We start from the raw sequence: 23,870 nt of genomic DNA on the forward strand, positions 1-23,870 counted from the left end.
ACAACAAAGCATTGTGGGGAATTGAAATGAGCTTTCTTTACAAATAGAAGTTCACRTTTAAGACACCTATATAAGGTAACCAGTTGGAGTTAAAGCAATTCTTTGAGCTCTATGAGGTAAACCTAAAGAGATGGGGTAGGGTAGTTAGCAAACTTTTACAAGGAACCATCTGTGACATTTATTTTATAAGTCTGGAGCTTACACTGATATCGCAGTGGCTGGTGTGACTGCACCTTAGCATGTTCCTTGTCCTCATCTGGGTGACAATTCCAGTAAACTGCATCCCTTCATTCCTATTTGTGACTGAGGTTCTTAAGGTGTTTTTTTTATTTTTTTGTTTTTATATGTATATTGTTGATTACCACAGGGATACTGAGATGTAAATGATTCAAACATAAGTGTTTTACAGAATTTTTCTTGTCTTTGTCAAGTAATTAAAAGGTCAGGCAACAGAAATGACATATCAGGTGTTGAAAGTAAATGGGTGTTAATGTAATATCATTGAAGTATAGTGATCTTGTATTATAAAGTTCATTTTAGTATTTCAGAAATTATGACATAAATTTCTAAAGATAGACTATAAATTTGAGTAGTTCTAATGACAGTGTTTTTGCTTAAACAGTGCTTGTTTGACAGGATGAGCTGTCCGTTGTTCGCATGCAATCTTCATTGAATATGCATACATATGTGCAAACCTAACAGCATGGTGATGTTTAACTCTTGTTAGATTCCTTTGTTATACGTGTATTTAATAATGAGCTTAGTAGCTTGAAGGTTTACTATTTACCTGTCAAACTGACTTCTGTTGTGTCCTTGAATGCTGCAGGTGTATATTAAGTGGGTCTTTTAAGGGCAGAAGAAAAGGTATGGGATATTAATCTATGGATCTTGCTGTCTCCTTTACCAGAGTTTTGATTAAACTCACACCCTCCCCAAATCCCACTCAGGAATAAACTGCTGGATTTTTGTGTAATATTTTCTTGTGCCTTTTAGGATAGAGTGAACAACTCTTTTTTTTTTTCTGACTTGAATTTTATATTAATGGAGCAAATCATGCTCTCAGCAGAGAATATGAACATGGGCAATTGTAATGCATGAATTTTATACAGTTATAAAATGTATAAAGCTGTAATTAGCAGGTGGCATGCTGTAGGCACTGGGAAATCTTAGGCCTTTTTTRTTTACTTGTTATGCAGTTATGTTTGCAGTAAGGTGAGAGCACAGTAYGTAAGGCCAAGCATCTGTAAGAGTCTCACATCTTGCACTTTAGGACTTATTTTACATACAAATTAAGACTACTTACAGAAATAACTAAGCACTTGATTTTCAGTAGTATCAAAGTGACCTCATACATTTTGAGACTTTTTTCTTCATCAGCCGTGTGATTCTACCACTTTATTTCTTTTCTGTAAAGTACACGTCAAGACTATTCTTGTCAAGTCCATTTTTAGTAGAAAGTCAACAATAGAATCTGCCTAGTAAAGAAAATTGGTGTGTGGAGAAAGTGAGGAGTTGAAAAAAAAATAGGAATCCTGCCAACTAATGGAAGTGTGTGTTTTAAGTGGAATAGAGTTCCCAGAAAAAGTTAGATCCCAGTGRAAAAGGATCTTCAGAGAAAAGAAGGCAGCTAGATAGAATAGCATCTGAATTATACTTCCCATGAAATTTTTATGTGGTGTCTGTTTTAAACCTGTTAAAGATAATAATACGTATTGATGTATTTGGGGGCCATAGCAAGAAGAGCTCTATAGGGGAGGAGTTCTCCCCTATAGAAAAGGGATTATTTTCTTCGGCTTCTAAGGTGACTTTGTAAAGATTTGTGAAGGATGAAGATGAGGTTTGCAAATTATGAATCAGGAAAGTGTGTGCAGGAAGGATGGTGTTGAAGTGTGTCCACTGCATTTGTCGCCCTGGCTTTTCTCTTGTCTGGGCTCAGACACCGTCAGAGTAGGGAACTGTCACAGAGGTGAAGGTTGCCTCACATGGAGAATAGCCTGTCATTTAAGAGTCTCCCTGCATCCTGTTCTTCCCTAGATTTAGAAGGCCTGTTCTACTCTGGTTCAATTGGAGATCATGCRCAGGAGATTCATGAGTCTCGGGGTCTGACACTAATTTATGTCTGTAGCCAGACTTCATGCTGCTTTTTTTTTTTTATGAAGCTTACAGGTGGAAGCCTTGAAGGCAGCATTAGCAAGCAGTGCAGATATCTCCAAGCAATAAAAATGTTTCAAGTTTAGATGGTTATTGGGAATGGTACAAGTACACAAATGGCAGTATTTTGAATGTGAGAAGTCTGGTCTCATTACCAAACTATTAAGCTTCAAATGGTATTTTGTTAGTTAATCTTTAAAAAAAAAAAAAAAAAAAAAAAAGCTATTTTACTCTGGCCTTTGGGAGGGCTTAAAAAGAGTTATTTGTCAAATCCTTGTGAGATCATCAGTCTGCTAGGGACTAGACAAAACTTTAAAATGTCTTAATGTTGCTATGGCGGTAATTTTGAAAGAATTGACAGGCATGAAAAGTAAAAAGCCCCTGTTTACATTGAAACAGAAGTGATAAGCCAGGTTATGACAATGAAAATCTGTTTCTAGCTCTAAACATGACAGTATTTACATGTTACTATAAAAATAGGACTTTTTATACTAAAGTTGAGCTTTCTTGGGTATGTATGTTGGGGCTTTAACTCTTCCCAGTTCTGATTTGTATACTTTTACACTGATGAAGAGCACAAAGATGAAATTTCCAAAATTTGATTAAAATTGCCAATCCGTTGAACAAGTGAAACAACAGTAGAGAGATTCTAGTTGGAAGATGTGTGATTATGAACAGTTACAGCTTGCTGTTCATCTTGATAATAACTTCCAGAAGATATATTAAATAACCTTTTGATTGCTCAGCTAAATAGTAGCAGTAGATGAAACACTGGTGATTGGTGAAGGTCTGTCGATAGGAGGAAATCGAAGTCTGTTGTTGTACCTCTGATAACAATGAACATTTAAAATGGTAAATAGTAATCTTAAAATTATGTACAATTTAAGGTGACAAAAGACGTTCTTATCATAGACTTAATTCAGTTTTATGCTGCATATATTCTCAAGGTTTGCAAGATTTTTCGTCATTGCAAGTTTTATTTCACAGTAGTATTTTGGGGGAAAAAAAGTGATTTTTTCTTTAAAACTTTTGAACAGCCCTTCAATTGTAAAGGAGACCTAGCAGAAGAAATATTTGAGTTTTGACCAAGTTTTCTAAGTAACTTGTAGCATAGCTGTATAATTGAAGATATTAGGAGATCAGGATTATAGTATTTAAATGTATCTTCGTCCGTCCTTATGGCAGGACCAAAAGCCTATTTCCTTATTGTCTGATAAATTAATATTTATGCTTATTTAATGTTATTAATTTGAAGTTAACGGAATTAATGGACTTGGCCTTTTTGTATGTAATTCTCTGAAAATTAGAAAATACTGTTTATATTCGGTCGCACAAGGTGTTTTTGTTTTTGTTTTTTCCAGCTACCGGATACTGGTCACATCCAACAATCCTTTACTGTGTTACCACTGAAGACAAAGTGGAACAACATAAACTTTCATGTTCTCTTATTTGATCTGGAAAGACTTGTCGAACTGCTRACGTCTCAACTCAGTGGATTAAAGTCATCAAATTCATTCCATGACTATGACACTCTGCAAAGAGTCAAAAGTACTGCTGAAAAAAGGTCACGGACATTAAAAAGAAATAAAACTGCAGGCTCTATATGTGCAGTAAATGGGCAAGTAAATACTGTTTGTGCAAACCAGGACCACACAGATAGTTCAGTTAGGCCTTTGGAAGAAAGTGGTGGCATGAAAAGACATAAAAAAATGAAGAGTTCAAGAAAAAATAAATTGCAGCCGCTAGGAAACATTGATGTGAACATCACTGATACAGCTAAACTGTTTTTGTCATGTCTCTTTCCATGGGGTGTAGATAAGGAAATAGACAATCTCTGTGTTAGCTACCTAGATATCTTGAGGCTCCAGTGTCCAGTCTCTTTTGGACTTGTTTCAGATGAAAATTACATGTCACTAATGTTGCCAGGATGGAGTTCTACTGATTGTGGTGTGCTAGAAGAACGTGCAGTAATCAACTTGTTTTCAAAAAGAGTGCTTGATTTAGCAAACAAGTTCCTTTCTGCAACTGAAGGACAAACTGGAAGGAAAGATGGACCAGGCAATAATATTCATGGATCACAGGGATCAGAAACTGTGTTTCTATTAAACAGAATAGCTTTAATCAACAGGATAATAAACATACCCTTGGACATAAGTGAAGTGGAAAGGTAAGAACCATTTCCTTAGGAGTCTCTTCCTCATTAGTAGTGGTCAAAATTGGAGAAATACAAAAAACAGTCTTATTCTTAAATATGTGCCCATACAGTGAAGTTATTCTCTGGAGATTTCTTACAGGACATCCTTTGCATGAAAGGACATGTAGCAGAAAGTTAAGTACACTTTTTTTTTCAGCAGAGCTAGACTTGAATTATCTAGCTCATATTCTGTCTTTCGAAAAACCAGTCTTTTTCTCATAGTTGAAACTAACTAGAATATTAATGTCTTCCCAGGCAATTTTGTGATGTGCCTTACATTTATGTTGTTTTAGCTTACTACTCCTTGTAAGCAGTAAACTTCCTCTACCATGCAAACCCCAGGCTCCCCAGATAAATAAAACATGACAGATGAGAACAATCTGTCCTAGTTCTGTTATCTGGAAAACAAAAATAAATAGTAACAATGGCAGCTACTGGAAATGAATGCCTCACCAGTCCCTGTATTGAGAACCATCCCAAGTAATACTTGTATTACTTAAAACATACTTATTGACCAAATGCTTTTTCAGCATTAAGGAAAAACGAGTGTTCAGTATTTTGTCCAGGCCAAATAGAGCATATTAATCAGGCAATGGAAATTGTCCATCAGCTGTTGTTGTTCAGCAAACCTAAATTGGTTTTGATTTAGTATTTCAGTAGCTCAGTGTTGTTGATGCTGTGACTTTGAGACATGAAGGGGTGCAGAAGATATTGATCCTGATGATGCAAAGGCTGTGCATCTCCTGCAGAGCTTCAGGAATTCAGGATGTCTCAGGAGATGTGCAGAATTCTGCAGGGCAAACAAGTATTTTTCAATTACTTTTACTGCTAATAACGGTGCTTATTGGTTCATATTCAATATATGCTCTTATACCCAAGGCCATTCCTAAGATGTCCTCTCGAACGTGAATTCCAAGGGAAAATTTCAGTTGTCTTCAAACATCTGTATTCTTTTTTAAGAAAAGCAATTTTGAGCCTGCTAGTAAGTTAGTAAGTCTAGTTCATGATCTACTTTCCTGAACTGGTTCTATATACTAAAGGCATAGTTTTGCTTCAGGAATTATTTTTGATGTCTTGAATTAAGGCAGGTTTGCCATTGATGCATTCTGAGTACTAGTCAGTCTCAACTGCACAAAGTTACCTTGCACAGTGATCTTGCACATGCTGCTGTGCAGGATTCAGTGAGGCAGATGCTGTGCTGATATAGGGACAGAACCTGAAATCAGAAGCTACAGTAACATAACTGGGCCCTCTCCTAAGTGACTTAATTTAGAAATCAGTTGCAAATTATACAAAGTCCATATATATAGAAAGGTTCCTACTGCTCTGCAGCTGGAGATAAAAGCTCCTTTCAAATGAAATTCCCTTTGCTTTTTTTCCCCTAGGAATAAAAAGAGCATAAATAGGATTTTAGCTCTTCTCTGCAATTGGGAATTCAGTCTTTGTTTCTCCTCTTCCTTGTGCAAAGAATTGAGGCCTGTGAGAATCTCCATTCATCCCTTCCTTAAATTTTTCTGTATTTCTTGTCCTTACTCATTCCTTACTTTGTGTTCAGGGTTGGAAAGAGTTTTGTTAATTATATTAACAAATGAATACCATAATGTACTTCTGTCAAATTAAGGGTTCATAGAAACCAAATAAGTGCATTTTTTCCAGTTTGCCATCCAAAAGCAGTACTACTTTGCTGGGTGGTTGGTATAGGTGCAGCTGCTGCATGGTCAAGGCAGAAGGAATTGCAGTTTGCTGCACCGTTTGTGGAAAGAGCTAATAGAAAGGGATGGAGATTTTTTTTTTTTTTCCCTGCCCCAGCGAGGTTGCAGCCCTCTGCTTCCACAGTGTGGGAAGGTGAGAGGAGATTCAGCAATGAGCTGGAGAAATTGGAATTTGGTGTGACTACTTTGTAACAGACTAGGCATCTGATTTCCTCACCGTAGGAGGCCAAAGGTTAGTTAATTAGCCAAACAGGTTAGTTAATTTTCAAGTTTTAGGAGAGAATGGTGGTTTAGTCTGTGCTTTTATAACTTCTAAGGGCCTTGGCCCGTTACTGGCCTCCTGAGTATTACTGCAGTACAAGTAACTACTTTGGTTGCTAACCTGAAAGACAAATGGATTCTGATCTCCTTTCAGTAGTTCATCTTTCAGCAGAGATGTGGATTTCTCAGTCCTATGAGGACTGACTTTAATTTTGTTGACACAAGGCCGGGGAGCATGGAGCTTTTAAACTTGAAAATGAGAACAGGAGAAAGAAGAACTTCTAAACAGATTGTCCCATGACTAGGACATGAATATGTCTTGGTCTGATATTCAAATCCCTGTCCACTGAAGTATTGGAGAATGGACTTGTATGTTTATTCCTTGAAACTGAGCATAGCATCCTAAGTATTGTTTTATAATCATTTGGARGTTCCAAATTTCTTTTATTAATGCTAGTCTGCTTTGCATATAACACATTGGGCTGGAGAAAAACTTATTTTACTGCCAGGTGACTGTGGCTTTGACAGTTAAATCCCTGTTTTCTAGCATAGCTTGATATAACTCCTGCAATAGCAAAATCATAAAGCTCTTTTGTAAATATTAACAACATTACAAAAAAAAATCTAGAGAATCAACTGAAAAAATCCATTTGTTCTTAATCTGTTGGGCATTCTGGGAGTAGTATCTGGGAGATATTATCATTGTCACTAGATTCCCCCACAGTGAACAGTGAATGCCATGCTCGAACCACATTATGAGATTGCTAATCTGTCTTTAAATACAAACCACCCCCAAAAAAAGATATTATTTACAGGATTAAATATTTWAAAAAAGAAAAAAAAATTGTTATTTCCCCCCACTCCCTCCCAAAAGTCCCATGACACTATAATTACAGGGAGTTGAGTTTACCTGCTGTTATTCATAGAACAACAACAACAAMAAATCTTTGTAAATCCGTGGGACAGAGCAGTGAAAGTATCCTTTGTTGGCAAGCGTTTCAGTGGACGTTTATGTTGCATTTTTCATAGTCCAGACTGTTTTGCTGACACCTTATTTTTTATCAATATGTTCATAAAAAAAATTGGAAGAACCTAGCAGGAATAGATCTTCAAAAAATTAGTATTCTGCTACTGCGTTTTGAGGTTTGCATTTATAACAAAGCTCCAAGCAGCAAACTTTCAGAACTACTCAGAAATCTAAAGTTTTTAATACAGTAAGAATCTGTTGATTATAGTGAAATTGAAAGGTGAAATATATTTTTAAATGGCAACTTGTAGTTTTTTCAGGGTCACTATGATGCAGTGTTTAATTAAAAAAAAAAAATATTGATTTTCAAACAATGCAAGGGTCTGGAGAGGCTTTCCACTTTCCCTCTTCCCATGTTCTTTTATTTCCATATTCTTCCCATATTCCCATATTCTTTCCTTCTTTCCATATTCTGAGTCCCTGAGAACTCAGCTATTTGTTGAAGTCCCAAGTATTGCAGTATTTCCTTACAATAAATTATCACCAAGTAGCACAGATAACTTGCAAAAATGATACTTGCTTCAGTTCATATGTGTTTTTTTTCTAGAGTACACTATGAAAGTTAGCTAAAATAAATCTTGGATCAAATACCAAGTTTCCTGCACAGGAGCAGTACTGCACAGGATTTGCGTATGCGTGCATGTTTCACTGGGGAGATGATCTTCAAAAGCAAAAGCACACCAGTGATTTTTGATTAAATTATAGTTGTTAGTAATCGATAGCAATCAGTCACTAACTTAAAGGCGAAACAGCTTGATGAGTAGGTTCATTTTTTATGTAACAGTTTGTTATTTTTTTAGTCCACAGAAATCAGAGTCTGTAYATAACAAGTGGCGAAATGTGGAAGGAGTCAGCTCTTCTTTCCCTGTTTTTTATGCAGACTTACCAAGCAGTGAGTATATGGAGAAGCGGTGATGTTAGCCTATAGTGGTGTTATGTTTTTGCATGCATTTTGTTGATAGAGCCCACTTAAGCAGTAAAAAAACTTGCCTCTTACATGCTTTGCTTTGGAAAAGCTTTACTTTGGCTTCCCTTTTCAAATACTGAAACTGGACTAGATCATTACATCTGTCTGTGAATATCAAAATAGCATCAGCAAAACTTTGAATGTACATTGAATTCAGAACATTGAATCAGACATGTTCTGTGTCACGGGAAACTAGTTGCATTTCAAAAGACACTTTCTGGGCGTCTGAAAAAAAAACAGGAACGTAATAAGACAAATACTGTCGTTTTTTCTAGTCTGTCTCCCTCAACATCACTACACACAGCCCAACAATATATACAATCCTTCAAGCAAACTGTTGCCTTAGTAATACGGGAGTTATCTTGACTTTTCAATAATGCCCTTAGACTTTTGGCTTAGGGCACAGTAAAGTAATCTTTTCACATTAACATCCCACAGGGAATAGTTCACCAGTCTTGGTCTGCAAGCCAGTCGATATGTTTTTCTGCAACATGCAGTAAAGAATATTTAAATAAAAAGCTAAAGAGCATATGGATATTTGTCAATATGCATTGCCTAGACTATAGCATAAACATGCTGTATTTGCTAAGTCCTGTCTAGACTGGTGTTAGAAAATCTGTCAGGTCAAATCCTGACCCTGTACTGGGTGAGGAAAAAGGACTGTGCATGTGAGGACTTGTGTAAATAAGCCTTAAAACGTCCATTTAAACCAACTTTTGTCATACTTTTCTTTCTGCATCTCTTGTATGCTTCAGAATTGTAGAAATTATGATGACATCAAATTAAGGGATAGGAAATGAAGAGTTTGTAGCGATTAGCTAGGAGAATGCTATGAGGTTTGCAGGGATTACTAAAACGATTCTGTGATATAAAAGTAGTTTTATTGGAATATTATACTCCTTTATTTAAATCATTTTATTCTGTTTCCTCATTTACATGATTTTTTTGCAAGGCRTAGGGTAATAGGATATTTGCAGATTATAATTGTATCTGAGTCCTGCAAATTTCACAGCTAACTTTAGGCTTTACACACAATGTATTTACAGAATTTACAGAATGAGGGCTTTACAGTTGGATTTGGTTGACCTTTTTGAACCTTCTGTATAGAAGAGTACCTGTGGAAAAGTAAGAACACAACCAAATTAGAAGAGTAGCTTTTAATATTTCTTTGCATTACTGGGGTTACAAAACTCAAGTCAAGCCTTCTTGCACCTGAGCAAAGGATTAGGCTAGATAGTTACCATCTTTGCTATACTGTTCTTGATCACTGTAAGTACTTGCAGAAGGACTTTTCTGTTTAAAGTAATCTCGCATTAGCTGCTGTATCAGTAACAATCAAAGGCCTTTAATTCACATCAGTGTTGCTTCAGTGATTCAGCCTTTCTTTATTAACATTTAGTCACTTGAATACATACCACACCCATTCAGTCTGCATCACTGTGCATCATTGGCRTCTTTACATGTAGAAATCTGTGTAATTCTTTCAAATGTGAGTCTTCACTCCAGGTACCATGAGTGGAATGTAATGTATTATGTGATCTCACCACTTATGAGCTTGTTACTGAAATGTTTTCTGTTGTCATGGTATAACACGTCATTGGCATTCAGACATTATGTGAATTCAAGAGATCATACATCTGGTTATCAAATTTACACATCACAGAATATTAAAACTCTTTAATATTCTGTGTTTTCTTGACCTGGTCATTACATGAACATACTTTGGAAACAAAGCAGAAGTCTGCTTTTTTTCATTTGGGTCTGTTTCTCTTTGTTTTTTTGTTATTTTCAAAGTGATTAAATGAGTTATTGTACCCCTCAAATATGAGAGAGGTGTAGCCATGGTTCTTTTTCTTCTAAAATGATTTCATTTCACTGAGTAGTTTTCAAATATTTTTTTAAATTAATTATGTTTTCKTATTTTTTCAATGAAACATTAGAAATTCCAGTTGTAACTTGTTTAGAAGTTCTTGGAGAAAGATAATGTAGTCATCTCTGAAATACTCAGACATGAGCACAAAGCATAAATTTCTACGTATTTGCATAAATTTGCATGCTGACATAATTTYTCTATGAAAGAAATCAGTTTCTGAGAAGGTGGCCATAGCCAATACCTATAGAAAATCAAGACTAAAACAACCTCTCCGGTATTAGTACCAAACCTAAAGGTATCACAGGTACAGAGGTATCAAGTGTCTGTAAATTAAATGAACTAAATTGATTTAGAAGAGGAATGAGTATTCAGACAATAATAAGCAATATGAGTGTCATCTGTCTGCATCAGATTAAATCATATTCTGTGAAATTATTTTCATATTTTTYACTGTTAGTGACAAAAATTAAAATTATTAAGTATTTTCTATTTATATGCTTGTATGTATAGTCTGAGTTTATAAATGCTGTGTGTTTCAGATAAAAATAGATTTTATGCCCCTGATTTTGAGAATATTTCACTGATGAAACTCACTCGTTGTTGGAGTGATCAATCTATAAAGGTAAGAAATAGTCTGTATCAATGGTTAAATTGTGACATTGGCTTTAGATGATACCAGCTGCAATTTAATATTTTTACTTTTTAATGTAATGGGGTAGTTGTGGATCTGTGGTATGAAATTATTACATAAATGGTGCCATTTTTATGACCTGTGAAAAGTACGTGACTGTTTCAGTGGGAGATACGTTAATCCAGGACCTATTTGGTTTAAGTACATGTCCAAATAAGTTGAGTGTGCTTGCTAATATTTTTTTCGCTTATAACAGTTTAAAAAATCCAAGTTAACTAGAATCTTGTAACTTACGTTACAAATGCTGCTCTGTGCTCCAGGAAAGGAAAGTACGGGCTCTATAMTGTCAATAAAAATGTATTACGAGGAAGCAGAGAATGCCTTCTTAAATGGATGTATAATTAATCCTAAATCCTTACTCATTGAAATACTTCTCAAGAACTACTACATAAATTAGTAAGTCACAGGTTCCCAAGTCAGATCAAGCTTGTACCTATTCCTAGTGAAGAGTGAAGATTCTGATGTCTTGGGAGCTTAATTAATTGTTTCTTTGAGATCATAGGTAACTGTCGCATTTGTGCTAAATAATGAAATGTAAATATTTTCTATTTTAATAATACATATAGAAACAAACTTGCTTGGTAGCATGGACTAGTTAATGTAAGCATTGTAACATTCAGAAGTGGTTTTAGTGTTGGTAGAGGGTTATGGTCATCAGCTGCCAACAACCTTGTATGCTGTGTTTGTAGAAGGATGGCTCTGTAACCCTTCCATTCTACAAGCAGGGTTTCGTAGCCAGCATACGAATCYTGAGCGGCATGATTAAGCAGATGGGTACGTTAATCCAAAATAGCACTACTTACCACCTTAAGCTTCTTTTTTTCCATTATTCTCAGTGAATGATACTTACTGTTAGTGATTCAAAGGATGTATTGTCTTTTGATTCCTCATCATCTTACAGTGCTGTTAGAAATTCCATGCAAATCAGCAAGCTGAAAGAACCTGCTGCACATGGCTGATTTTGACTTTAGTGTTCTATAACTAAGTTACTAAGGCTGAAGGGCTTTGGGAGGTACTTTTCTGTCCTACATTTCAAAAACATGTTTTTGAAATATTTTTTCTTTTTCTCCCTCAGAAAATGTTAGATGAAAATGTTTTTGTGCAATTTGTTGTTTATTAAGTCTTAGTGCCTGATTTGGAGGCCCAGCTCTACCATCTGATCCTCATCTTATAGTACTTTTCCTTCTCTGTGCAAGAAAACTTATATCCCCTGTATCAGCTGGCTTCTTCCCTCAGCCTCTCCCCTTGGGAAGACCATTGGTGCTGTATTTAGATCTCTTGACATAAGCACCTGCATGAGAAGAGGAGTTGATTTAGCTTCCTCCTCTAATTGATGGGAAAAGATAGATGCCATGGAAGGACTGTTTGGATTTTAGGAGAAATGAATCGTCTCTGGAGTTGCTCATCTCTTTCTATTGATTCCTGCAGTGCATCTGTAATTTTTTCTCTTCATTTTCTTCCTTTTCATTAAATATCGAAAATAAGGTGGGATGAGTCTAAGATAAAGGACCTTTTACAGCACAGGCCGCATCCCATAAAGGATGTCATGATCACTCCATGAGCAGGGAGTAGTCCAGAGGAGCTAATACTTACCTTGTTTATGTCTGTGTTTTACTTAGAGTAAAATAAACTGTAATGCATTTATAAAAACACATATTAATGGCCAAATGTGCAGAGGAAGCTATCAGAGAAAATGAAGGATGCTTATGGGAAATTGTGAACACTGCCTTGTGGAAAAAATAGGTGAAGTCTCTCTGGAGATTTACTTTAGCTCTGTGATACAATGTCAGATAAGGTATTTGAATTGTTGGGGAGGACACAAGGCAAAACTAAGCATATGAAAACACACAGAGCACTCTGGAAATGTGTATTCAATGAAGTGATAGATGAACAGCATGCAGAGATTTGCAGGTGCCTCTGCAATATCACGTTGAGCCAATTGCAGTGTTTTCATATTCTAAGATATTGGAGGAAACTRAATATTACAAATGCTGCCTGGCTGGTGTATGCAGCAGTGATACAGGTAATGAATATCTGATCCAGATTTGTGACAGGTTCTTAGCAGATCAGAAATTTGTATATATAGAAAAAAAAATTGTCTGCATGCAGCCTTTTGTAAAAAATATACACAGTTCTTCTGCAGAGTGCTGACTTTTTGCCAGAAATTTTCTAGGACAATCAGTGCATTCATTCATGTTTCATTCTTTCTTAATCATTGTAGATTTWTTGCAAGAGTTTGGGGTCTGTAATCCCCAGAGCTTAGCACTGAAAAGATGTGAGGAAGCAGAAGCTGCCTTTGGTTTCCCCTGTAAAAGAAAGTGCCATTACAGTAAGATGAAGGAGCTGTGCTGTGTCAGAATGCACAGGGCTCTGAGCTCATGTGCTCTGAGCTTTCACACAGTGAATGTAGCTGCAGAATGTTTGTTTGCAATGAGGGATTTTGTCACTGAGGACATCTACAGCCCTTCTGCTGCTTAATTATTTGAATTTGCAACTGCCCCCAGAAATGTGTTTGGGCAGGCCAGGAAGTAGATTAGTGAGATGAAATTCTCTCTCTTCCAGGAAGTTTAAGGGTGACTGCATATCAATTTAAAGTCATATTAAAGCTGATATGTGGAACACTGTCCTAAAAGCTTCAAGCTGTCTGTCCTGTCTGCAATTACTTGCCTTGAGAACAGACACCTCCTTGAGGGAGGGGAAAATTGCTATCCAGTTAACATTTATTTCTAGCATTTGTGTAGAAACAAACCAATTATCACTGCATGGAAACTTGGTAAGTTGYCTTTCAGACTCTTCCACTGAACATTATTAGAAAGTTGTGGTTCTTGTTTAAGTAATTGATAATTCCAAATAAAGAATTGAAATACTGATATAATCCAGTAATAATTTGCATCTGTGACAGATTATTGAGGCAATGCAAGCTGTGCTGTTGGCAGAAGTTCAAAGGACTGTGATAACCTTGAGAAAGACAGCAGTCTGCAGAGAGCCACTGCCCATACTAGAGAATGGAAATGGTAAGTTATAGATACTGCCAAAAAATAAGGAGGTAGAAGAGRTAGTTTTGCAATACATTAAAAATGTTCCTTTACCATGTAACTGGAAAATTTATTGGTATATTCCTTTAGCAGAACTTCTAGTGCTCAGAACAAGTTAGGAATATGAGTTAATAATACATTATTTCTATGCAAGACAAGCCAAGTGGCCTATTTCTGACCTTATCGGACAATCAGTTTTCTTGTATGATTGTCAAGCACCTAAAAGAATTTCTGTATTTGATCATTTCTGAGCATTAAAGAAGAAAAGGTAGAATTTGCTTGTTCATTATTTTGTACAAATATAGCTCTGGTAGTATAAATACATTTGAAAATAAAGGAAACGGTGCATTTGAGATAGTATCAGTAAATCACTGAAATGAAWTTTTACGAATTTATCTTTTCGATGACATCAGACTTATATAGCACTAAAAATTAATTGCTTAAATTTTATAACTTCATAATGTAATACAGAATATTTTATTTTTCTTTTAGAAATAACCTCTCTGCAAGGAGAACTCAAATGCATTTTACAATTAGATCATTTCATTTTACATGAAGCTTACTTCTTGCAACTTTACAATGGTACTAATGTTTATGGTAGAAAAGATTGAGTCTGAATTTATGTTATGAAGTTCTCCTCATTTTTTTAGCCCATTAGCTGAGTCTTAAAATAAGTGACCTAAATTTTAAATCCAATCTTATTAGTGAGTCTTCTCTTGGGAAACTAATTTATAATCTCATTGAGTGTCTGTCATCAAAATTTGTTACTGGTCTTCTTGTTCCAGGATACTAAAAATGATCRGTGATACTTGTTTCAGGCCATGGAACAAAATGTCTCTGTAACTTGGACACTTAAAATATGGCAGAAATCAAAAGCTTTGAATAATTGTCATATATGAATTTATGTATTGCTTACACTGGAAATTGCTTAAATCATATTAGTTTAAGTGGTTTGGGACAAGATGCATTGTAACTAAAGTATCCTCAGCTACAGCATTCAGATCTGGATTTGATTCAAAATTTCCTGAATTTTCAGAGTGTAATTCAATGTGTTTTGACATAGAAAAGAAATTGAAACTAATTTGGAGGCACAAATAGCAGATACATGCATGTGTAAACTTCAGCCCTACCTAAATCTTTGGATTTGTTTCAAATCCTTCTGCAACAGATGAAAATTAATTCTTGTTATGTAAAGTGTGCCAAAATAATTACATGAACCTAGTTGACTTGCATATTGATTGCTACTTAATTCCAATTAAGTATCAAGAGACAAAGTTATGAACTCAGTGGAGTTCCTTTAGCTTTCCGTCCTCCAAAAGGGAGCTTTGTTTTTTCAATGTCTAGTAATGTTCACCATCATTTTTAATTCTAATGCTATTTGCAGTTTATTAAGCAAGCTCAGCTAGAGAATAAACCAGTAAGAATGAGCACCTTGTTTGTATGTGTYTATATGGGAAGGTAGACTTTTTTTCACACTCTGATTCAGTTGGCATGAATATATTCTATAAAGCAAAGTGCATTTTTGTTTTGGTTTGGGTTTTTTGTTTTGGTTTTACATGCCAACAATTGTTCAGTGATTGAATGTATTCTGGAAAGGCCTGTATGCCTACAGAAACACTGGGAAAGAGCTGTTATACTATGACAATTTAATATCTTGTTAACTTTTTCCTGCATTTCTGTTAATATTCTAGCTGACTGTATATTTTGTCACAGTATGCCAAGAGCATGAATATTCCTCCTTTGGTTTGTATATTTTAGCAGTGTGTGCTGCAGAACATGCTGGATTTGTTCAGAATTTTCAAAYTTTCAATTTGTAGTATGTTAAGGAGTAGAACTATTTGTGGTGTGTGAAGATGCAAAGAAATTAAGTTCAAGAGTAAGTCCACAGAATATATAAATGCTGAGACAAGTAATTCTGCTTTTAATCGTTCATGTAAAATGTTTTCCTGTATCTTCAAAATATTTAATCATGGGTTACTCAACAGCTATCACCTTGTATTGTATGACATCAAGGTAGTGGTTAGATATTGTTTCAGGTTTGTAACTCAAGAGCTTTTCACTGTGGTAGGTAAGTGTCTGTAAAGAGAAAAAAAAAACAGTACATTTTCCAAATTTTACTTTTGGTTCTGATTATGTTTAAAATTCATAGCATATGGCATAGTCTTTTTTTCAGAAAGCTCATATGTTTTAGGAGATTCCTGTGTCCTTATTTCTTATACATGGGTACTAACATTTAGAAAACTATTTAATTTAGTCATTTAAAATACCATGTTTTCCTCCATGGTTCCATACTCAGAAACATGTTTGTTAATTGAATAAAGAAGCTAAGACTATAAAGCATTATTATCAGAAATAAAGAGTTAAAAGGATATTCACATAAAGCTTGCCAGAGAAAGGGATAATTGTGTTGTCTCATAGTACATTCCTCCATTGTTGATAAAAGGAAATAAAAATGCAAAGAGTTGCAATTTCTTTACACTAGTGTCAGAGATAATCATTTTGGGCCTGTTCCAAACATTGATAGCAATCTTACCATTGATTTCCRTGGGCTCAGTATTTCAAAGAAGCTGAGATTTTCCCTGGTTTTGACATTTGTCATAATTCTAGAAAGTACTTTTCACTTATTCCTCTCTGCCTTTTTCCTAAACGCTGATAAGCTCACCTTAACGCTGCTATTTAATAGCTTGTCACTGGTGGTTTGCCACTGCCACGTTGGTCAGAGGCAACACATTTACAGCTTAGCAATCCAGTTCTCCATACTTATTGGTATACACTATAGAACTAGATCTTCTGTCATTCTTTAATCATTTTTTTATTTGTAGCAGTTATTTTACAACATCTCATTGTGCRTGTCCTAGAGCATATCAAACCATGTGCAAAACATGTCTGAGGGAGGAAGGTTTATAGTACAAACACTGTTCCCCTTTTGTAGCCCAGGGATTAGATGCAAAGAAGTGGAATAGTCCCTCCTATAGTTGATTTGAATGCATGCCTTCTTCGAGAGTAGATGCTTGCTTATCTTCAGGGTCTTCTGCAGTGACTTCTTGCAAATTAATCTAGAAAATTGTTTCRCTTTTCATGAAGACTCCATTCAGCTAGTGTACCAAAACAGTATCACACAGGCCACTTAAGGATGCTTGTTCTATTACTGCTTCGTGAGCCAAAACTATTATATTGTAGACAGCATTGTAGTGTGAAAAATYTTCCGTGATTGTGTCCTTCAATTCTTTGTAAAATGCAAATGGCTGGACTTAATTGCCTTTTAGAAAACTTGTGAGAATATGTGTTTAAGATTGTGGCATACATGCTCAGATGTTAAGTGAAAGAATTAGTATATTTGTTATTCTAGGAATGGCAAGAATTGGAAAAGCGAAAGGAATATACCAAGTGCAGGCTTTATTCCTAAATACATGATGCTGTTATAGTGGCCTTCATTGACTGTCACTGAAACAAATGAAGCTACAGTTCMGATTTGTAAGTTTAAATATGAAAGAATACATCGCTAAAGTGAGCTTGTGATTACTTCTGTTGTGTGTCAAAACTCAAATCAGAGCAAACACAAAATTAAAAATACAAAGTTTTTATTCTATAGCAGTAAATTGGTCACTATGGAAATGCAACATTTCACTCAATGGTTAATTTGGTTTTGTTTTTTTTTTACAGATTTCCTAATATTAAAAATTATCTGCAAAATGGAATWTCCTTCCTCACAACTCTTTCATGTAGTAAGATGAGAAATTTTTTGGTGGTGGAGCAAAAATGTCCAATATACATTTGTGTGTTACATGGACAAGTTTATGCACTTAAGTTTATTTAAAGTACTACAGACCATTTTTTAAAGATTCGCTGGCAGGCCCGCTTGAGTGTGTGTGTTTTGTACCAAGAGCAGTGTAGGAAGTGATTCTGTAGTCAACATTTTGTCACTGTTGATGAGAATTAGGTTCATCCATAATCTAGTTTYAGTCTGTGATACAGCATACCAATTAATCTAGCACTTTGTTTGATGAATGAACTTCGGGTATAAGCTAGTAACAGCAATAGCTTTCTTCTCTATTGAATATGCATTACAAATGAGTGTATTGTATGCGAGTTTCATATTACAAATATTTCCAGTAAAAGAATACAAATCAATGTTATATTTTAGCATCTAACCTGTGGTTTAACTATACTACTATATCATCTCCTAAATATCCAATTAAAACTGTATTTTGATCCAGTAGTCTTTAATATTAGTGGTCAAGTACTAAAGGAAGCAAGCTTAAAGACTCATTCTAGCGCTACAGCTTATTTCATTCTGTGCGTCATATATTTTACCAGAGAACTCCTTAATGTAGCAGAAATCAGATTTGGTGTGTATTTTTACACAAAATCAAATTGTACAGGCGCCATCTCGGACTCCTCCAAAACATTAGGAAGGATAGGATTCCTCTAGGACACTGGTCAAGAAGGCAGTAGAGAGACAAGTGTTCTAAGTTTATTGCAGATCAGGCAACTTTGTTTTCTACGTGCCTTTTGTGTTCTTTTACGTACCAAATGGGAAAAATATCTGATATACCTTCTTTTTTTTATCATTAAAAGTAGGCATTCTTTAATAGTCATATGATATTATCATTGAATGAATCATTTTTCGTTTCTTTACTGCTTATGGTACAGTAAAATTCCATTTAGCTAAGGGAAAGTGCAATACAAATTTTTCAAAAATTTGAAACCTGGTTTTAAGTGACAGCTTTAGATTGACAAGCAAAGGAGTTGCAGGTATTCAACATGTGAAGCAACAGCGAGACTGTGAGACATTCTTAATTTCATTCAAAAAGGTAATGAGAACAAAACTTACTAATTTACCCTAGTTAGTTTTGTTTCTGAASTATGCATTTCTATGATTTCAATTAGCAATATCCCAAAACTTTAAAATTTACTTATCAGATCCTCATCCCCCTGTTGCCCCTTCTGTCACATAATCAGCCTTATTGGTTCCCCTATACCCACTCTTTTGTGTTACCTAACTCAGAATCTATTTTGTTTTTGCTTTAGTGAAACTAAGGTCACTTGTTCAGCTTAACTGACTTGCAAATATAGAATATCATTAATTGTGTTTTGTAAGCAAAATATGGTGATGATGCAGAGTTTTTTCTGTCATGATCTGTTTAGTCTTTATATGACAGAAGTACATGCAAATTAAAAAAAAAAATAGTCATTGAGTATTCCTATCAGAAGTCTGCTATAGTGCTGTAAAAAGAAGCCAAGCTATTGTGTATTTTTATAGAATTTTATTTTARAATCCRTTGTATGGTTTAGATACACATTTTRCACACAAAAATACATTTTGGAGATGCAGAGCATGGTTTAGTTGGGCAGTCTGATGTGCGGAGTTATTCTGTTTTTCTTTAATGAAGGATTCTAGTGAAGACTAATTCATCGTTTTGAACTAGGCTGGTTTTTCTAAGGGATTTAGAACTTCCTGAAGCGTTTAAGGTAACAAAGTGGAAAAAAAGTGTGTGTCTTTCCACTGTGTCTATAGTCTTGAAGTATTAAAATGTATAATTCAAAAAACATTTTAGTCATTGGGAAGCTTCAACTAATGTCAAAATTTGGAATAAATTTGATCTTTTTTATACTTGCTCATGAAAATAGGCTAACTCCTCTTTTGTTTCCCAACTCTACTTTGAAGACAAATTCATCATGTATTCCTGTGCTGCTTCCGTTTTAAAAAAGAGCTCCTGTGTTTTCAGGCATATGCTCTCAGCAGGAGAGCAGCAGTGCGACTGTTGCAGACTTAATGTGCGCAGTTGTGGTAGGACAGTAGATCATTAGGTGATGGCAGCTGCTGCTGCATTTTTTCCACTACCCTTTACTGGAAACTAGCAAAAGCCAAACAAAAGCTCTAAAAACTACTTTAGAGTAGCCTTATGCTCCCTGTTACTGGTTCCTGTCTCAGTGCATGTGAAGAATTTCTAGTCCATTAAACCTACTGATCTGTAGTTTTTAGAACAGTGCTGCTTTTTGTATTCAGAATAACTCTGGATTTTATTTTTTGGTATATTTTCAGACCTCTACTAGCCTATTTTCTCAGAGAAGACAGTTTCCTTTAGTTCTGTTTTTCTGTAATGAGGAGATACTCTTTTTRAAGCAGATAAACATTAATAAGTAAGATTTCATATTTGCAAGATAATCAATACGACTTAATTTCTGTAGTTTAATAAGGATATTTTTCAGTATTTTTTCCTGTCATCCCTGGTCTGTATCTAGTACATCAGAATATGCTTAATTTTAAGTTCAGAATTGGAGCCACCAAGTGTCCTATTCTACCTGAGCATTCTGTTCCCTACTCACTTTTTGCAGAGCACTGCACAATTAATTATGTTTCCTTGGAGGATAATGAAGATAATGCAGTGAATTTTGCAGTGCTTCTGAGTATTTTTTTCTACTATTCCAATAAATCTACCAGAGGAGGTTTGTGGGGTATGTTTTTTGTTTTTTTTTTTGTTTTCCCTACACTTGGAAAAACTTGCATCACACTTAAGATACCTATCACTAATTCCCTAAAGACCAGGTGCCTGTGTTGTTCTTATTTGATGGATGTTAGTTGCATCACCTGCTGCACTACTAGGAGATGATCCGATAGCCTAGTGAAGAGGGTAAAGCCAGAACCTGAATCCTGGAAGGATTTTCTGAAAAATAATTAATAGCTGGTCCATGCCTTCTTTTTCTCTACCATGCTGGTATCAGTGAAAGTTTTGCATTTTCTTTTCCCTTATGGTCCAAAATTAAATTAAGGAGAAAGTAGATCTGACTTTGTAATACAGTATCTGTTTTATATATTGGTATCTCCTTATTGCTAAGTTTTCTGGGATTTTTGGCAGTGGAATGCTGGCAAGGTTTTACATCTCACCAAATTAGAGAGGCTAAGGCTGACAGTGATATCAATAAATCTTTATGCTGCCTGAAACAAAACAATCTTATTTTTGTATTACTTAAGTTAAGCAAGCACTAGTTTTAATCTGTTTCAGGAATGCACAGCATTTTAACTCCCATATAAAGGGAGATGTTTCAAATAGGTTTCAAATAGCAAGATAATGGTGGCAGAATAATCTGCTATTCATCTGCAATTCATAGGAAGGAATTAGTTACTTAAGTAATGAGTGCCTACTGGAAGGCTTAAAAGGAGACCCTTTAGCCTTTGGCATTGTATCCATGTCAAGGTACAATATTTGGTGTATTATATGAAATGCATTGCTGGCAATATTAAGAAATAGCTTAAGAATGAGAAATGTAAAACTGTGCAATTTTAAGTATCATGAAATAGAACAGCTTAGCTGCCTGATCAGGTATATTGTAAAATAGGAATTGTGTGTGGTCTTACAGACTTAGGTCTGTGACAGTCACTCTAGAAAGAAAGCTAAAGCATCATTAGAAGGCCTAATCTGTAAAACAGGCCCAGCAAGCAGATCCATCTCCCCGGTGCGTACAAGGCCTCACGCAGGAAAGATGGACAATAAGACATGGAAAGTGAAACCTGTCCTTCCAGTACCTTGTGATAGTTGTGCACAGCAGCCACGTCAGCGAAACAGTTCCTCTGGTTTAGAAGGGAACAACTTCCCTGGAGAAGTTAGGTGGAGTAGGAGGTTTGACCCATGAAGGGTCTTTAAGCACATATATATGCACATACCTATTTTAGGTTTTAATTGTGCTCCTCTGTAGCTCCCAGGTACCTATAAGGTTTTGTTCTTGAAGTGTTTGTTCTTCACTATTTGACAATACTTCTTAAAAATGTGACTTTAATCAGTTGTCTTCTGTTTCCTAGAGAGGGTTTTAAGGGGTAGGGCTATGCTGGGGAAAAAAGCCCCTGTTCTTTTCCCTCCTCTCCCTGCTTCCCCCCACCCCAATTAAACCTTGGTTATCACGGTTTGAACCTTAACTCTGCAACTGCAGTTTTCCAAAAGTGGTGAATTAATAGCATTCCCCAGGAGTGTAAATTATGATTGTCAAGACTGTTAATTTTGGGATCAGTGGCCAAGTATATTGCTGTATATTTCCTAGATTATTTTGATAGATACTTTATGCTGTATTTATTTACAGAGCCAATGGATAAAAAAATACAATACTGTGAAATGAGCAAGCTTTCAGTTCTTTGTCCAGCTGTCCGTGTGATATTTGACATTATATCAGTCAGTGAGGGGGAGGTGTGAGGGGAAGCTGTCTGTCTTAAAAGAGAGGTTGTCACAGGGTTTGTAGTATTCTGTGTTTTTAGCATTCAAGCAGTAAAAGCTTTGCAACAAAACAGAAGGCTTTAAGAACCKTGTTTATCGAATTCTGTTGGCTAAAACTGCCAGAAACGAATTAATAGCTGTTACCCTTGCAGTTATTTTTTTTGTTCACAAGAAAAATATCTTGACATATTTTTTTCATTTTGTGATTGGTGCACATTTCAAGGGTATAAATTAATCTTCAAAGGATCCTAGGGAATATCTTTCCTGGACACTTTACTTATACATCAAGTTAGCCATGTTAGCAATCTAATCACAAACCTGTAATTCAGTGGACAACAATTTCTTATTGTGAACAGCCTAGCAGCTTTTACTATCATTTAGGTCAGCCTAAGATTGCTGATGCACCATATGTTTCAGACCATGGATGATGGATGGTATCCTCTGGTGCCCATCCCTAAGTGATTGGAAAGATTGAAGACACACAGTTCACTTAAGCTTGCTTACTATTACATCAAGTAATCAGTGTGATAGGCAAACCAATGCTCTCTGTGTCACACTGCCCAACTTTCTGCAGGGACATTGTGTCAAAAAAAACAATCTAAGAACATTTCCAGATGACAGGCCAGTTACTAGAACAACCATTTAACAACTGGATTCATCCAAAAAGCTTAATAACATGGAAAAGTCAATACATGTTTTTAAAACACCTTTATTTATATGAACCAGACGTGGTGTTTTGCTTTTAGATTTTTTCCTAGATTGATGTTATGAAACAGAAAGAAATATAATAAAGTAATCTTTTGCATAGTTTAAGCCTTAGCATGCCAAAAATATCTTTCCCAAAATGAATTGGAGAAATTCTCCTTTAACTGTAAATGCTTTTGAAGACTGTTTCAAATTTTGTAGGTAGATAAACATAACAGTTTGAAGCTTTAGACAGAAATCTTTTTCCAATGCCTGTCTGTACTGATAGCAATCAATGTTATTTTCATTCTCCACATTTCCATTGGACAAGTATCTAACCCAGACAATTGAGAGCTGCTTCCTCTTTATCGGGTTGTGCTGTGGTGAGGCAAGTCTTTTGTATGACATATGAGGTGGGGGGGTGGGGGGAGGAATCCAGGAATCTCATTTTGCATGAGTTGCAGTATGTAGGCCATCACTCGGAATAAATCCAGCCAAATAAAATCATGTGAAATGTTTAGTGATTAAAATTTATAACCAACAGCAAAGARGAAAGCTGAATGAAAGGACCACTCTAAGAATGGAGCTAGGCACATCTATGAATTCTAATTCTTTGCAAAATACTCATCTAGCCTGTCAGTAAATAAGATTTTTTATGCATTTTTCACATTCAACATATAACTCTGATATGCATGTTATTGATTAGATAGCTCATAGGATTACAAATAAATACAAAATAAATTAGAACTTATTTTGTAGGCTAAATCCTGGCAGACACACTGCTTTTATTCTTTTGCTTAACCTGTACTTAAACTTTATAAGCTACTGCTTTCACACTTATTAGACTTTGGTGACTGTGACCTRACATCAAAACACATTTTTCAAATTTGAAGTTTGTAACTTGAAAGTGAAAAAGAATGAGAGTGGGGGGAAAAAAAGATATTTGTATTACTTACGGAAAGCTGCTTTAGTAACTTGGTGAGCAAGGTAAAATAAGGACTCTTGTCCTCTGAAAAACTTGTTGTAGAATATTTTGCTATTCTAAAATCAGAAATGTCACTCAGTGTG

The 23,870-nt window shown here is 35.4% G+C and overlaps 1 protein-coding gene across 3 annotated transcripts in view; it reads left to right on the forward strand.

Moving 5' to 3' along the window:
• The window catches only part of WDR72 (WD repeat domain 72), a 98,075-nt gene that overhangs the window by 45,822 nt on the left and 28,383 nt on the right, over positions 1–23,870 (forward strand). For all 3 annotated transcript variants that reach the window (XM_026045789.1, XM_026045790.1, XM_026045791.1), the window contains 4 exons: positions 3,513–4,318; positions 8,146–8,237; positions 10,725–10,807; positions 13,779–13,890. In XM_026045789.1, coding sequence (XP_025901574.1) covers positions 3,513–4,318; positions 8,146–8,237; positions 10,725–10,807; positions 13,779–13,890 — 1,093 coding nt within the window. The remainder of the gene's footprint in view (positions 1–3,512; positions 4,319–8,145; positions 8,238–10,724; positions 10,808–13,778; positions 13,891–23,870) is intronic.

This window comes from Nothoprocta perdicaria, unplaced genomic scaffold, assembly GCF_003342845.1.
Source record: "Nothoprocta perdicaria isolate Ctin4 unplaced genomic scaffold, notPer1 scaffold_41, whole genome shotgun sequence".
In the NCBI taxonomy this organism is placed as follows: Eukaryota; Metazoa; Chordata; class Aves; order Tinamiformes; family Tinamidae; genus Nothoprocta; species Nothoprocta perdicaria.